Raw genomic sequence first — 16,633 nt, forward strand, 5'->3', positions numbered from 1 at the left:
CCATAAACTCAACCCAGCTTTGGTTAATATTTAAATGTCTCTGCCCATTGAAAGCAAACACAGGAGACACATAAGAACTTATCGGAGCAATGTACAGCAGCGGATAACACAAGCCGGCCTTTGTTCTGAAAAGCCGTACACTAGGCTGTAATAATATCATAGAGACCAGATCTGTACAAACCAACTTACACTGAGCGTGCTCTACAATCTCTATCTCCGTCTTGCATTACAGCTTCCAGACATCCAGCAGAAACCCAACTGTACAAATAACTTCAACTGCTGCGAAACAATTGGACGGATTTTCCAGTGTAAAAATTTAATCAGCTCCAAAAAAAAAAAAGGAACAAAGAAATAATAAAAGAAAAAAAGATGTCTATAGCTTTTCTTCAAACGCCTTCAGGAAAGACATTCCTTCTCAGATACGAGCCAGTGAATTAGGACGCTTTCTAAATGAGGGCTGAATTCCATTGCTCCAGGTGCAGAAACAGAGTTTTGTGGGTTGAGCTTAACCAGGGAGATTATGTTCAAGGGAAGCAAAAAAGGAAAGAAGAATGTTTTGGGCTGGTCTTATTTTGGTGCTTTAAAAAGGAGTTTCCAGATTTAGAATGGTAAATGCTGTCCCTCCTAGTTATCAGCTACAAGTTACATGCTAAATTGCATTCATTGAAACCATTATAGATTTAGATTACTTTCTGTGATGAGCTATAGTAGGAACATTAGGGTGTATTCATACAGTGCAGTTTTGGTGCAGTTTTTTTGGTGCATTTTTTAAGCCGCAACCAGGAGTGAATTAAAAAGAGAAGTAGACTCTTCCCTATAAATGTCAGCTCTACTGGGCAGCGGGCTTTAATTTTATCATTAGTCAATATATGTTATGGTATAACATTTCTAAATCCTAATGCACTGGGCAGAGCTATGTGCAGGGGGCTGTATGGTGGCGCACCTAGTCCCTGGTGTCTCCGTAGCTGCAGGGGCTTGTGTGCCACTGTATTATGCTTTGTCTGGCGCCGTAAGTGGGAGGTATTCACCCCTAAAAGCAATGTGAAGGCCCCATGCACTTCCAACGGTGCTCTATTATTTCCATATGCATGGTCTAAGTGATGAAGTACATGGTAAAGCCGTGTCCTGTACAAAGTGACACGTGATCCCTGCAGCTCCATACTACAGAGACGTAGGCAGGGGTGTAACAAGTAACCATAATTGCAAACTCAGAATAAGGCCCAACTCCAATATGGTTACTTTTAACGGCAAGTATGGAACATGAAAAGCTTATAATTATTTTGGTCTTCACCCTATGACTATCCAAAATGCACAAGGATAATGTGCAAAGTGATCAATGTTTCACAACATATAGATAACACACATGGTAATGTCTCAGTAAAAGGATAATTAGCATAATAAGGTTACAACACAACAGGAATCATGTGCACAGTGATGTCACAAGAGTGGGATAATGTGCACAGTGATGTCACCACACAGGAATGATGCACACAGTGATGTTCCAGAATAGAGATAATTCACACAATGAAGTCACAGTACAGGGTTACCGTACACAGTGATGACTAAGCACAGAGATACTCATGGTAATGTCACAGTAGAAGATCATTTACTCAATGTTACAGCACAGGAATTATGATCACAGTGATGTCACAGTACAAGGATAATACAAGTATAATGCACACTGTGATGTCAGAGTGCAAGGAGCTACTCCGTAACAGCACACACATTATAAAAACAGTGATGTCACAACACAAGAATAGCGCATACACTGATGTTACTATACAGAGATAATGCACATGATCATCATAACACAGGAATAAAGGACACAAAATCATCATCATGCATAAAAAAAACTCCCACAAATTTCACAATGTAGGCATAATGCACACAGTGATGTCAAAGTACAGATATATTTCAGTAATGTCAAAGCACTGAAATAATGCAAATAGTGATGATGCAAAGGGATAATGCAAATAGTAGCGATGCAACAGGTAACCATGAGGCTCTATAGCAAAACTTTAAATGAAACCCCATTCGGTTCTATAGCCCTCTTTCATGATCCATAGTTATCACTAACTGCACTTTACCTCTGTGTGAGATGGACCCCCTTAGTTGTTGGTCCCCATTGTATCTGCTTTACTCTTGTAGTAATGTCCATGGACATAGGCACTCTGTGAGCCACTGTATGAAGCCTCCATATAGCACCCTATTACTGAGGCTTTTTTTCCCTGGAAGCACTGCTTTGAGATTTGAAGAGAAGGACTTCTCCTGTGCTGCAGTTCTGTTACTCCTCTCGCTCCCACTCTACCTTAGAATCTTCATGCTTTACATAAATCTCAGAGTAGTTTTTTTTCATGGGGTGTTTAATTTGGAAAAGTCCTAGTGGAAAAATGGGTGATATGTTGACTTTGCCTATCTGTATTCTCCTAAATGTAGACATGTGTGAAGTACATATGTTGTTTCATAAATATGTTATAGGGACAATAGCCCGATATATCCTAGAAAATAACGTTGACCATACACTGTGTTATTGGCGCTCAGATATGGATATCTCTGGCTTTAATTGGCTTCTAACTTTGCACTTTGGTAGCCACTAATACATTGCAAAGGAGCAAAGATCACGAATGTGTGGCACGGCTCCACCTAAATCAGTGGGTTTCTATACATAAATGGGAGTGCAAAGGCCATTCAGAGCCAAAGGGGTCATTTACAGGATGCCAATACCCCATTGCTCAGGGAATCAATAGGGGGTCTCAGCTCCTGAAACATTATTGTTATATTATTATTACATGTAAGGCTTATAGAAATTCTGCTTACAAATTCGAAAAATCAGTTATAGCCTTACATACCATTACAATGCTGGAACGTGATCTGATTTTTATTTTATTTTTTTGCCAATTTTTACATTTTTCTGATAGCTGACAACTAAGTAACATTTTGCTGACGATTGGCGAACGCTGCAGTCAGCTGCTTTCTGCTGTACAAAGGTGCAAACTGTTACACAGCAGCGCAGTGACTGCTGAGAAGAGAAAGATTGCTTAAATCAACTCTAGACGATATTAAGTAACTTTTGCTCTGATAAAGATATGAAATCTTTTATACAGAAATCTGTGAAAATGTTACAAAGTACCGTACACGACGCAATTCACAGTGCAGCTTGTGCTTTACATCCAGATTTCCCCTATGGGAATTTAAACAAGAATTGAAATAAAACAGATTATTTGGCTCAGTCAGACCTGCAATACAAAGACAAATTCTTTTCAGCACCAACTAGTGGAAACTTGTAGAGGAGATTAGACGGTGTTCATTAAATATTACATGGTACTGAGGTCAGGCAAGAACGTTTCTGCGGAGAGAATGAGGAGCTTTGTGTTAAAACCAACACAATGTCCTGAATCTCAGTATATGATACATAGGGGAAGATTTTCTGTAACCTATCATCCCATGTAATTTTAGAATAATTATATTGAGATAGTTAAACTTGGTGAGAGTGTAAAGAATGGTCCTATACTATTTACTTCATGACAGGTGCCGGGATCTTACAGAACTTATAACAAAACTTAGAAAATTAGGTTTATATGCAGCACCTGTATTTAATTGTTCACACTGAAATCCTTTCTTCCCTTTCTCTCTTCCTGATCTCTCTATGATATTCATACTATACAGCCTGAAGGAGTACAGAAATCGTTCCCTTACTTCCTCCCCCTTTCCCCCTTTTTTACTTAATTTCCTACCTCCCTCTTTCCCTTTCTTTTCTCCCATCCTTCCTTTTGCTCCCTCCGTTCCTTCCACCCTCCCCCATTTGTTCCTATCTTCCCTCCTTATTTTCTTCCTTTCCTGATCACTCTCTTGGTTATTTATTCTATTTTTAGCCTGAAGAAGTACAGAAATAATTTCCTCCTTTTATTCATTTCTTTCCACCTTTCTTCCTTAATTTCCTTCCTTACTTCATCTATCCCTCCTTCCACATTTCCTTCGTCGTTACCCTATCTTCCTTAATTCCTTTCTTCCTTTATGTTCTTTCTTACTTTAGCTCTCCCTTTTTCCTCATTTCCTTCATTCCTTCTTTCCTTCCTTTTTCTCTTTCTTCCTTCATTTTCTTAATTCCTTTCCCCTTTTCCTCCTTAATTTCCTTCCTTACTTCATCTGTCCCTTGTTCCCCCTTCCTTCCTTCCTTCCTTCCTTCCTTCCTTCCTTCCTTCCTTCCTTCCTTCCTTATAGAGCCTAATTCCTCTTGGACAATTATTCTATAGAGCCTGGAGGAGCAGACAACTGAGCCAACTTGGCTCATCTGATTGACCAAGAAGCACAGATTTTGAAAAATGAAAAACATTGGTTCCCTCATCAGAGACTCAGGCAAAGTTTAGTGGGTGCAGATGAATTCCTCTTTGTTCAAGAAGCCTATAAATGTTCTAACCTTAAAGAATCTTTCTGGTGACAGATACCGACTGCTTCTTATGATTTAAAAAAATTTGTGAATTTATTATGAAATAGTAAAAAAAGATTCAGTTTATTATTATGCTTCTAAATTTTAGCATTATTTTCATTCCTCTTGGCAAGGGTGTAGATGTGTCCAGATGTCCATGGACAGGCCTGAGCAATAGCAATGATCTCACTGAGCTGTACGTGGGCTCTCTTTAGGGTATAGAAAGAGGGGATGTCACAAGATGCTCATGGGCCATGTAATCTAATGCCAAAAACATTGTGACATGGCAAACACAAACAACACCCCCTCTCCCAAGTAATAAGTTTAGCAGTAAAAAATACAGGACCAGGATAAAGGGGAGGGAAACTTTGAACTATTACCACATTGTTTTGAAATTTTAATTAAAAAAACAAACAAAACTGTTTCGCCAAGTGTAGTGATTCATATCCACACTTTCAGCCTCTTATTAATTGATGAATTAAAAATATAATCAAAACAAGACTTTATTTTCTGTCAATAGCTTATAACATGTATGGACTTGATTTTTGTTACAAAATATGACATTCACCAAATTTATTAAACTATTTACGAAATGCCATTACAAGCGTTAATAAATAGAGTACAAATACGACAAACTAGAACTGTTAAGGCTACATTCACATTGGCGTAAGGGTTCATTACATCAGGTATCTATTCTCTGATGGCCACAATAGTGTAATCTGCGTATCATAGATCTATCCTTTCCTTGAAAAAAAATGGAAACCTAACAGACCGGTTGTTGAGTTCTGTTCAATTTGTCGTTGTGTTCTGATTGGGTTACAGAGTGAAAGCAAGAATAGTCTGCAGCGCTATTCTTGTCATCAAAAACACTAGAACCCTGGGAAAAACCTGATGGACCCTATTATAATTAATATCGGTCATATCTCCTTTAAGAACAGAAGCCATGACGGTAGCATGAGCAGAGATAAAGTCAACAGGATTTGTTAGGATCTATTTCACTGTCATATCCATCTTGGCTCCTATAATAACGGAACCCATGATGTCAGTGTGAACAGAGTCGCCCCCTCCAGTTGCAGAGAATGTAAAATACCATGCAATGTTATACATGACCCTTTAGTATCGTTCTGGATGCACACTTACAGACTATACATAGGACCCTCTTCTTTAGACCCAGGTAGTGACCAGTGAGAGTGGCTGACATGCTGGTGACTATTTTTGGCCAACATTAGGGTAAAGGTCATCACAAGGACATATTTAAGGAATGAAGCTGAGCAGCTGTGGGGATTAGTTAGGAAGTATTTTCTTTACCTAAATGTTCTTAAAGTGGAAATTCAGCATTAGCAAATATGCATTATATTTGCTTCTTCATTTGCGATGAGTCTAAGGGCTTCAAGTTGCAGAATGAGTCTAAGGGCTTGTCCACACGTAACAGAATTGCTGCAGCAATTCCGCAGAAACTAGCAGTAATTCCGCTGTGGAAAAACTGCACCATTTCCTGCGTTTTTTACTGCAGAAAATGGTGCGTAATATGCAGCATTGTTTTTTAAGTGCTAGGGCTAGTCCACACGTAGCGGAATTGCTTTGTATTTTCCGAACAGAAATGCGGACGGAAAATATGCAGGAGAATACAGTAGCAGCAAAGTGGGTGTGATTCAAGAAATCTCATCCACACGCTGCGTAAAATTTCCTTGCAGCAATTCACCTGTGTTGCGTATTTTTCGTACCGCAGCATGTGCGTTTTTCAGATATCACCATCTCCCAGCATTGAAAAAAAAACAAAGCAAATTCTGCACTATTTTCTGCAGTAAAAAACGCAGGAAATGGTGCGGTTTTTCCACAGCAGAATTACTGCTAGTTTCTGTGGAATTGCTGCAGATAGTTACGTATGGACAAGCCCTTAGGATACGGTGACATCTCCTCTGAAAAACACAGCAATTCTGGCCACTTTCTGCAGCAGGGATTGACATGTTGCGGTACGAAATATACGCACCGCAGGTGAATTTCTGCAAGGAAATTTTACACAGTATGAGGATGAGATTTGTTAAATCTCACCCACTTTGCTGCTACTGTATTCTGCTACGTATTTTCTGTCCGCAATTCCAGATGGAAAATACGCAGCAATTCCGCTACGTGTGGACAAGCCCTAATACAGGGGCTTCCCATGGAAACTAGGTTCATGGTAAAAAGACTGATTCCTTTATGGTGTGCTGACAGATATTTATACAGAGATTTAAGTGCTAGAACAAGAGGCTACGCTCCGAAGCTTGTAGGATCAGGGAATAATGTCAGGAAGTTCTACTTCAGGAAAAATGATGAATTCTAGAAAAGGTTAAATGTGCAAAAATGACAGGTGATTAAACAAAGTTGTGAAGTATGCAGGAGGATTGGAATATAAATCAGCATATTCTAATAATCTTCCGTGTAGTACAGATCTATAATATTAGTGATGGGGGTGCCTCGCCAATGCATAGGACTGCTGATATCTATTTATTTATTTATTTGACATTACAATAAAAGTTAAATATAATATCTTAATATATTGTACCAACATTCACTTTTTTAGTTTACATTTTTTCTCTATACAATGTAGAAAAAAAATATCCTTTTGTTAAATGGAAACCACCAACAAGCTGCCACTGATGTAACATTGAATAGGGCAGCACGGTGGCTCAGTGGTTAGCACTATTGCCTTGCAGCGCTGGGGTCCTGGGTTCAAATCCAGCCAAGGACAACATCTGCATGGAGTTTGTATGTTCTCTCCGTGTTTGCGTCGGTTTCCTCCCACATACCAATAGGGAATTTAGATTTTAAGCCCCAATGGGGACAGTAAAAAAAGAGGACCTCTGTACAGCGCTGCGTAATATTTTGGCGCTATATAAGTAACTGAAATAAATGCACATTGACTGAAAAATTGAGTACTGCTATGAAAAGGCTGCAAGGCTTCGTTCACATCTGCGTCAGGGCTCCTGTCGGAGCTTTCCGTCGGAACGGAGCCCTGACTGACACAAACGGAAACAATAGGTTTCCGTTTCCATCACCATTGATTTCAATGGTGACGGATCCGATGCTAATGGTTTGCGTTTGTCTCCGTTGTGCAAGGGTTCCGTCGTTTTGACGGATTGAATACCGTAGTCAACTACTCTACCGATTCCGTCAAAACACTGGAACCCTTGCACCACTGAGACAAACGGAAACCATTGGCAACGGATCCGTCACAACTGAAATTAATGGTGATGGAAACGGAAACCTATAGTTTGTGTCAGTCAGGACTCCATTCCGACGGAAAGCTCCGATGGAACGTCAGAACGGAGCCCTGATGCAGATGTGAACGAAGCCTAAGTCTCATTTTTACCTTAATACTCTCTGCAGCTCTATTGATTTAGGCCATCGCCCTATTAAAGGTGATTAAAGCTGTACAATTGTCACAAGTGCAGGTGCCCGCTAAATTGCATTGCGATATCATTTGTGCGATATCTAATGTATTGTATGTCAATGAGATACAGTATAAAGATAGCCTAAAAGATAAGCAAAAACAACAAAGAGGTAATGAGAATATATTAAAAAGATGCTGTTGAGTATATGAGATACATTAGGTGGTGCTACTTGTAAAGTCCTTCATCACGGATTATCAATATGTAGATTTCAGCAAATAAATTAACACTAAGCAATTTAAATTAAAACAAGAAAATAATAGATTGAAAAGAAATGTAAAAAATAATATTATAAAAAATGTGGCATTAAAGGGGTTGTTTGTTTCGTTTTTTGTTTTTTCAGAAATTGAGATGATTTTTTTTTATTGAAATATTTTTTTATAAACTATCAGAATAATTATGTTATTAATACATATATATATATATATATATATATATATATATATATTATATATGTACACATACACACACATTATATATATATATATATAAATTTCTCCCTTGCTTTATTAATTGTATCTATTAGTGATCCAGATGCTATAGTAAGTATTATTAGTAAGTATTATAAATACTTCAGTTTGCAAAGGAGCAGAGAGTTTGCTTTCACACAGGAGTAATCCATCTCCTATTTTTTATCGGTTTTCATTATTACAGCAGCTGGACAAACATTAGCTAAAATAAAAAATATAAAATAAAAAAATAATAATTAAGAAATAATATTAAAACTTCATTTTTATGATAGTTTTTGAAAAGATTGTTCTACAAAAACTATAAAAAGGAAGAACTATTCAATTCACAGTGACTAAATAGGTCTGCTATTTGGGGGAGTAAATACAGTGAGACTTTTTTTTCTACTGATAAAGGGGGAGGGACTAATATTAGAGAAAAATAAACTTAAACCGAAACAAAGTTGCGAAACTTTGTATTAATTTACATTATTTGCACATGCTGCATGATTCTAATCATGTGCCCTGGTGTAATGCTGTAATTTCACATGATAATGATAATGAGGCACTCTGAACGAGTCCTAAGGGTGAGATTATAGAATATTAATATCATTGCTGCAGTACTTAAATTGCCTCAAACCTCCATGATGACTGACTTTGTATCAAGAGCTGTGAATGTCTAGAATATTAATAATCACCATTTATTCTGATCTAGTGTTGACAGTGTATGCTGCAGTGCATATAGAGGAATAACACAGAACCAATAAATCTGGCGCTAGAGTATTTACAATTTCATTTTCCGACAGAAGGCGGGAAAGTGAGATGAATCAACTTTCGCAAGATGTTAAATTTTACATAAAATTTGACTTTATTTAATAGCTAAAATACAGCGGTCCTCATCTAGCACTGGAATGATCACATAGATCATACTGAAAAAGTGCTTCAATAGAATGTCATTACAGAACTGGGATAATGTAAAACAAGGGTGAATATCCATGTAGATTTTTGGCATCCTAACTTGTGGACCTTGGGGCAATGATATGAACCCAGACCCCGTAAAGTGGTGCAAGGTGCCCCTACGGATCAGCAGTATAGAAACTTAGGCACTCCTTGTGCCGCCATATGGTGCCTCCAAGTAGCACCCTATTTTCCCAAAAAGCAAAGCCTCTAGGGGAGAATATCCTCATAATACAGCATACCATGGAACAAGCTACAATTTTTTTTCTGACTGATTCTAAACACTCTCGGAGGCATACAGAGGTACAATATGGGCTTATTGCAGGCTATACATGCAGGTATGCAGTTCATTCCCTTTAAAGCCTAAAGCGTAAGTCCACACAGAGACGTTTTTCTACCACGGATCTTGACACAAATCAAGTTGCATGGAGATTGTGCCCCAGATTGTGCCATGGTATTTCTGCACAAGAAGGATGCTTTAGTTTCGAAAATCTGCAGCAGGTCATGATTATCGCATTTAATTTTGCCCAGAATGTGTGGATCTGAAATGCATCGTATGTCTGTAATTGGGTTAATTTTAAATATTGTCACATTGCCTCTGATTGGTTAACATCAAGCCTACACCCTTTTTAAATTATATTATTGTAATTGAGTTTGGCAATAAACCTCAGAGAAGGATTTTGAGCATACATAGCATGGTCTCTTGTGTCATCTTTTCTCTCAGAGATATATATAGATAAAACAGGATTTGGATCTGTATAAATCACTGAAGGGCGGGTATCGGTTGACCATTACAAGTTTCAGTCTAATATATTTTGGCCCACGATTGCGTCAACAGTTTTGGTGCCGAAACCCGGGAGATAGCTCATCTGATAAGATGTCTTTGGAGGCCGGTACGTAAGAAGCTTATTTTTACAAAACCTTTTTCACTCATTCTTTGCCGAGGCTGGAATTAGCTCTCATGACGTCACATCTCCTGAACGCAGTAATTTATCCATAAGTATGAGGTACGTTGAAAGCTTCTTCTGTGATGAATGATTACAGATACATATGTTATCTTGAGTTGTTGCAGATGTTTAAATCTTGAGGTTCATGGTATGAGAGACTTTTTGCTGGCATTGAGCATTGAAACTGTTAAGATTTTGAGAACAGAAGCTGCGAGAAGTGAGTAGATGACCCCCCCCCCCCTTGAAATGTGATTATGTAGCGGACTGCAGAGGAAACTTTTAAAGTGTCAGTAAAAAAGAAATTGTGCAGAGGTAGTGTGAATCAATTGAGTACATCTGTCTGTGTATAAGATGAGAAAGTTGAATGCTGTGTAGTGAACATGAAATGAATTGTGCAGTTTAGACTCTGTTTGAAATGTCATTTATTATTTGGCTGTTGTGTAGAGCGCCACAGACTACTGACTCAGTGGTACTACAAGTGTCCATCGGTGGCAGAAAGGTAGAGTAGTACTAAAAGTGTTCGTCGGTGGCACAAGTGTTCGTCGGTAACACAACTGTCCTGTGGCGACAGACTGTCCATCGGTGGCAGAGAGTCGGGGGCAGAGGAGTTAGATATTCGTCTGTGATATCCTGTAGATAGTACCAGTAGTGCCATCAGGATCTCAGAGGGCAGAGCGGGAGCTCAGTGGCATACAGCCAAAGATTATTGTGACAAACAGGGAAAGAAAGACGCTACAACAACTACAGAGGGGTCCCGTAATAATCATGTCCTTTGTCAGGATGGTAATGGTCAAGTGAATTTATATGAAAGTGCATGTGGGAAGTGTGATGAGTGTGTATGTACCATTACACAGTGCAATAGGGAAAACTTTGAATGTTGTATGGAGTAATAATTTATACGTTTCTAGCACACACTGCCAGCTCGTAATATTGTGTGTAAGGGTCCTTAAAAACCACCAATTGTATGCATTGTCAGACTGGCATAATGTAGGAATCAGTACAGACTGATTTCTAGCACGCATTTGATAATCCGGCATATAGAGTGTCGTAGTAGTATAACTACCTACACAAATTACAGTGAGGGAGATTGGTATTGGCGCACACCCAGTGCCCCTAAAGAAATCATTACCAATAAATGTAGTAAACCCCTAGACTACAACCCACAGAGTGAATGGCTGAGTGGGGAGGATGAGATATGTGATCAAGTGAGTTGATTGTTCAAAAATGTAGGCCGTGTGGATGTTAATAAATGGCTGTTTGTGAATAGCCAGAGACAGAAATTGAATCCGGAGTGCTTCGTGTAAAGTATTGATGATGATGATGATGACTGATGTAGATTGTGACGAGGAGGGGGGTGTGTGATGTAACATGTGTGAAGTCTGATGTGGACACAATATAGCATTGATTTTTAGATCCATATTTCATGCTTTTGTTTTTATCAACAGTACTGTGTAAAATTTTTAGTGTTGTGTATGGGGTTAAATAATTTGAGTTAAATGTAATCAGTTCCTCTCCTCTGTGTAAAGGAATGATTTTTAGCTCTGCACATGCACTGTTGTCCGTAAGTATAGAGGGAGTAAAATATTACAGCAGGCTGAATTTGCATAAAAGATAAGTTACGTTGCATATTCATGTGTTATGATCTGATATGATTTAATGTTGTAATGTTTTGACGTTAATTCAAATGAATTAAAATACAGAAATTGTGAGACACGGGGTCTTAAAAATGTATGTACCCCTATTGTTCCCTACTCCCACATATAGTTTATTGGTTTGCAGTAATTAATATTAGCAGATATATTATTTTCTATTTTATTTGATAAAGAATTACAATTGTTATTTTTGTTTTTACACATGCAGGGAAGTGCTATAGTGCTGACTAAATGTCATTTTTGAAAATGTATGATGTTTTAAAAGTAAACGGCTGCAAGTTATAAAATGTAGTTTTTCCAGGAGAAAGTCACTTTTGTTCCAGGCTATTGTGTATTACAGGGGGCCGAACTAGTGCCCCCAGATAGAGTGCCCAACCTTAATATGTTGAGATATGTAGTTTTGAACTACATTACTTCCGCAGAGTCCAAAAAGGGGGAGTAGTGATGAGACTTATCAGGTGCAATTTTGTTTTGAATTTTGTTTTGTAGTAATGAATTTGGTTCTAGGAGGTCTACAAAATGTGTATGAGACCCCAATGAGTAATCCATATTAAATGTGTATGAGAGTAACAAAGAGGTTTTAGGTTTTTCTGTGCAGATGGTTCCAGATCCTTCCAGAACGGTAAATATTGCACTGGGTATGCTGTGCTGTAGTCTCCACCCAATATGAGGTAATGTGTAAGAGACCATCCCCCTCCAGCAAATCTGCACAGCAGGCCGAGGTGACGTCACTCATAGATGAGTCTTTACAGATTTAGATGGGAAGGAGGTGAAAATTACCTGAACATTATTCATTTTATGCCAGATTTTAGTAAAAACATTTTTTTTTTTTTTTTGTATCAATCAGGTATTTACAGGACCTGATGGGGGTGGGATTTACAAGTGTTCTGGATTATCAGATGAATGTGGAAAAATACAACGCCACCCTTTTGAAATAGTCTATCTATATGTGACAGGGGTTTTCAATGTAAATTTGTAATGTAGAGATACTTCATCATATATAGTATGTATAAGACAGGATACGATGCACGAGGTAAATTATCCAGAAACCACTTTGTCTGTAATTGGGTGAATTTGAAATATTGTCACATTGCCTCTGATTGGTTAACCCCAAGCCTACACCCCTTTTGAATGATATTATTGTAATTGAGTTTGGCAATAAACCTCAAAGAAGGATTTTGAGCATACAAAGCATGGTCTCTTGTGTCATCTTTTTTCTCAGATTTTTATCTTGATTGAGGGGTCACTCGGACTGTGACCCAGGAGACGCGCACCCTCTTGAAAATTTATCCTGTGCTGCTGATCTACACATACCTTTTTTCTCAGAGAGATATAGATCAATAAAACATGATTTAGATCTGGAGGGCGGGTATTGGTTGACATGCCCATTACAAATTTCAGTCTAATATATTTTGGCCCATGATTGCGTCAACAGCTACTATTACAGCCACGTGCCATACAGTAGAATCAGGTCGTCCTTGCAATATAGAGTTGCTTTATGCTTGAAATTTGCTTTTCAGGGACATTTACACAATGTCCTCTCCATGTCGCAGGTTCCAATGGACACATAAAGCAGGTTTACAGAGGGGAGACGCCATCAAACAAGGATATTAAGGTTAGCGACAGTCATAAAATGCAGGTTTTGAGTGGACTTTTGCAGGATGTTCTGCATATTCCTGAAGAAAACAGTCTTGCAGAAATGCTGCAGAGAACACAAGTGTTACTTTCCTGCTGACCATTTCCGGCTGATGACTGGCTGATGGGCGGGGCATAGTGAATTGTTGAGGATTTGGGAGAGGCTCCTGCTGCAGCCAGTTGTCTTATAGCAAGAGACAGGACAGTGAGGAGGAAGAATATGACTGAGCTCCTGGAACAGATATAGAAGAATTCTTTATCTATTTCCCATCATTAACTGCAATGTGAGACAAAAGAGGACCAAAAGAAAGGAGGAGAATAAGGGAGAAAGTTCTAGGATATTTTTTTACATTTTTTGTGCATTTTATGTATTTAGTATTCCTTTAAAAGACATATACAATTAGAATTGTTCTCTTTACACACAGGAGCCATTCCAATTGTAACCCTTATGGACTGCGGGGGATTTAATAACATCTGTACAATTTCCTATTAAAGCTAAAATAGTTGACACTAAATGGCCCTCTGAAGTGTCATGCAGAAAGAGAGTTAGGACAGCTGGGACATGTAACATATAACCCCTTTTAGTACAGCTGAATGGCGGAGAGGGCTCTCACTCAGTAAGAAACTACTTTAAAATTCAGCCTCTTCAAGGCATATGATCTCCTGGTGTTCTCTTGTCCCAATGTATATAAAATGAATAATAAAGCAAATACTCCTGATCGAAACAAATTCATGTGCTTTTGTGTCCACAGCTCCTATGCAAACCTATACATTTCCATTGCAACAGACAACAAACAAACCCTGTGTAGTCTGATCCTGCAGTCTTACTCCTTTTCCACTGTCTCCTAGGAGGGGGGGGGGGGGACGGGACGACGACAAATGAAAGGGAACATAACTGCATGATCAGACTACACAGCGTTTGTTTGAAGTCTGTTACCATGGAAACACATAGGTTTGCATAGGAGCTGTAGACACAAAATGGTAGGGAATTTTTAACCCCTTCCCTCTTTGGCCACTTTTGACCTTCCTGACAGAGCCTCATTTTTCAAATCTGACATGTTTCACTTTATGTGGTAATAACTCCGGAATGCTTTTACCTATCCAAGCGATTCTGAGATTGTTTTCTCGTGACACATTGGACTTTATGTTACTGGCAAAATTTTCCCGATACATTCAGTATTTAATTGTGAAAAACACCAAAATTTAGTGAAAAATTGCAAAAATTAGCATTTTTCTCAATTTAAATGTATCTGCTTGTAAGACAGGCAGTTATACCACACAAAAATGTTGCTAACTAACATCCCCCATATGTCTACTTTAGATTGGCATCGTTTTTTGATCATCATTTTATTTTTCTAGGACGTTACAAGGCTTAGAACTTTAGCAGCAATTTCTCACATTTTCAAGAAAATTTCAAAATGCTATTTTTACAGGGGCCAGTTCAGTTGTGAAGTGGCTTTGAGGTCCTTAGATATTAGAAACCCCCAATAAGTCACCCCATTTTAAAAACTGCACCCCTCAAAGTATTCAAAACAGCATTTAGAAAGTTTCTTAACCCTTTAGACATTGCGCAGGAATTAAGACAAAGTAGAGGTGAAATTTACAAAGTTCATTATTTTTTTCCAGAAATTCATTTTGAATCAATTTTTTTTGTACCACAGAATGTTTTACCCAAGAAATGCAACTCAATATTTATTGCCCAGGTTCTGCAGTTTTAGGAAATATCCCACATGTGGCCCTAGTGTCCTAATGGACTGAAGCACCTGCCTCAGAAGCAAAGGAGCACCTGGTGGATTTTGGGCCTCCTTTTTATTAGAATATATTTTAGGCACCATGTCAGCTTTGAACAGGTCTAGTGGAACTAAAACAGTGGAAACCCCCCAAAAGTGACCCCATTTGGGAAACTACACCCCTCGAGGAATTTATCTAGGGGTGTAGCAAGCATTTTGACCGGCCAGTTTTTTTGCAAAAATCTTTGGAACTAGGCCATGAAAATGAAAATCTAAATTTTTTCAAATAAAATGTCGGTTTAGCTAATTTTTTTTCATTTCCAAAAGAACTAAAGTAGAAAAAGCACTACAACATTTGTAGAGCAATTTCTCCCGAGTAAAACAATACCCCACATGTGGTAATAAACGGTTGTTTGGACACACGGCAGGGCTGAGAAGGGAAAGAGCGCCATTTGGCTCTTGGAGCTCAAATTTAGCAGGAATGGTTTGCGGAGGCCATGTCACATTTGCAAAGCCCCTGAGGTGACAAAACAGTGGAAACCCCCAACAAGTGACCCCATTTTGGAAACTATACCCCTTGAGGAAATTATCTAGGGGTATAGTGAGCATTTGGACCCCACAGGTTTTTTGCAGAAATTTTTGCAAGTAGGCTGTTAAAATGAAAATCTACATTTTTTCAAATAAAATGTAGGTTTAGCTAATTTTTTTTCATTTCCACAAGGACTAAAGGAGAAAAAGCACCATAAAATTTGTAAAGAAATTTCTCCCGAGTAAAACAATACCCCACATGTGGTAATAAACGGCTGTTTGGACACACGGCGAGGCTGAGAAGGGAAAGAGCGCCATTTGGCTTTTGGAACTCAAATTTAGCAGGAATGGTTTGCGGAGGCCATTTTGCATTTGCAAAGCTCCTGAGGGGACAAAACAGTGGAAAACCCCAACAAGTGACCCCATTTTGGAAACTACACCCCATGAGGAAATTATCTAGGGGTGTAGCAAGCATTTTTACCGGCCAGTTTTTTTACAGAACTTATTGTAAGTAGGCCGTAAAAATGAAAATCTACATTTTTTCAAAGAAAATGTAGGTTTAGGTATTTTTTTTTCATTTCCACAAGGACTGAAGGAGAAAAAGCACCGCAACATTTGTAAAGCAACTTCTCCCGAGTAAAACAATACCCCACATGTGGTCACAAACATCTGTTTGGACACACGGTAGGGCTCAGAATGGAAGGAGCACCATTTGGATTTTGGAATGGTTTCTGGGTGTCATGTCATATTTGCTGAGCCCCTGTAGTACTAGTACAGTGGAAACACCCCAAAAGTGACTCCATTTGGGAAACTGCACCCCTTGAAGAATCATCTAGGGGTATAGTGAAAATTTTGATCCCAAAGGCTTTTTGCTGAATTAA

The 16,633-nt window shown here is 38.5% G+C and overlaps 1 protein-coding gene across 10 annotated transcripts in view; it reads right to left on the minus strand.

Moving 5' to 3' along the window:
- Window positions 1–16,633, minus strand: part of KIAA1217 (KIAA1217 ortholog) — a 534,607-nt gene that overhangs the window by 90,963 nt on the left and 427,011 nt on the right. The window contains exon 1 of one of the 10 annotated variants that reach the window (XM_075827549.1): window positions 190–437. The exons of the other annotated variants lie outside the window; for them this stretch is intronic. Coding sequence (XP_075683664.1) covers window positions 190–227 — 38 coding nt within the window. The 5' untranslated portion in view covers window positions 228–437. Of the gene's footprint in view, window positions 1–189; window positions 438–16,633 lie in introns of those variants that run through there. 10 annotated transcript variants of the gene reach the window in all.

Source organism: Rhinoderma darwinii, chromosome 5 (assembly GCF_050947455.1).
Source record: "Rhinoderma darwinii isolate aRhiDar2 chromosome 5, aRhiDar2.hap1, whole genome shotgun sequence".
NCBI classification, from domain to species: domain Eukaryota; kingdom Metazoa; phylum Chordata; class Amphibia; order Anura; family Rhinodermatidae; genus Rhinoderma; species Rhinoderma darwinii.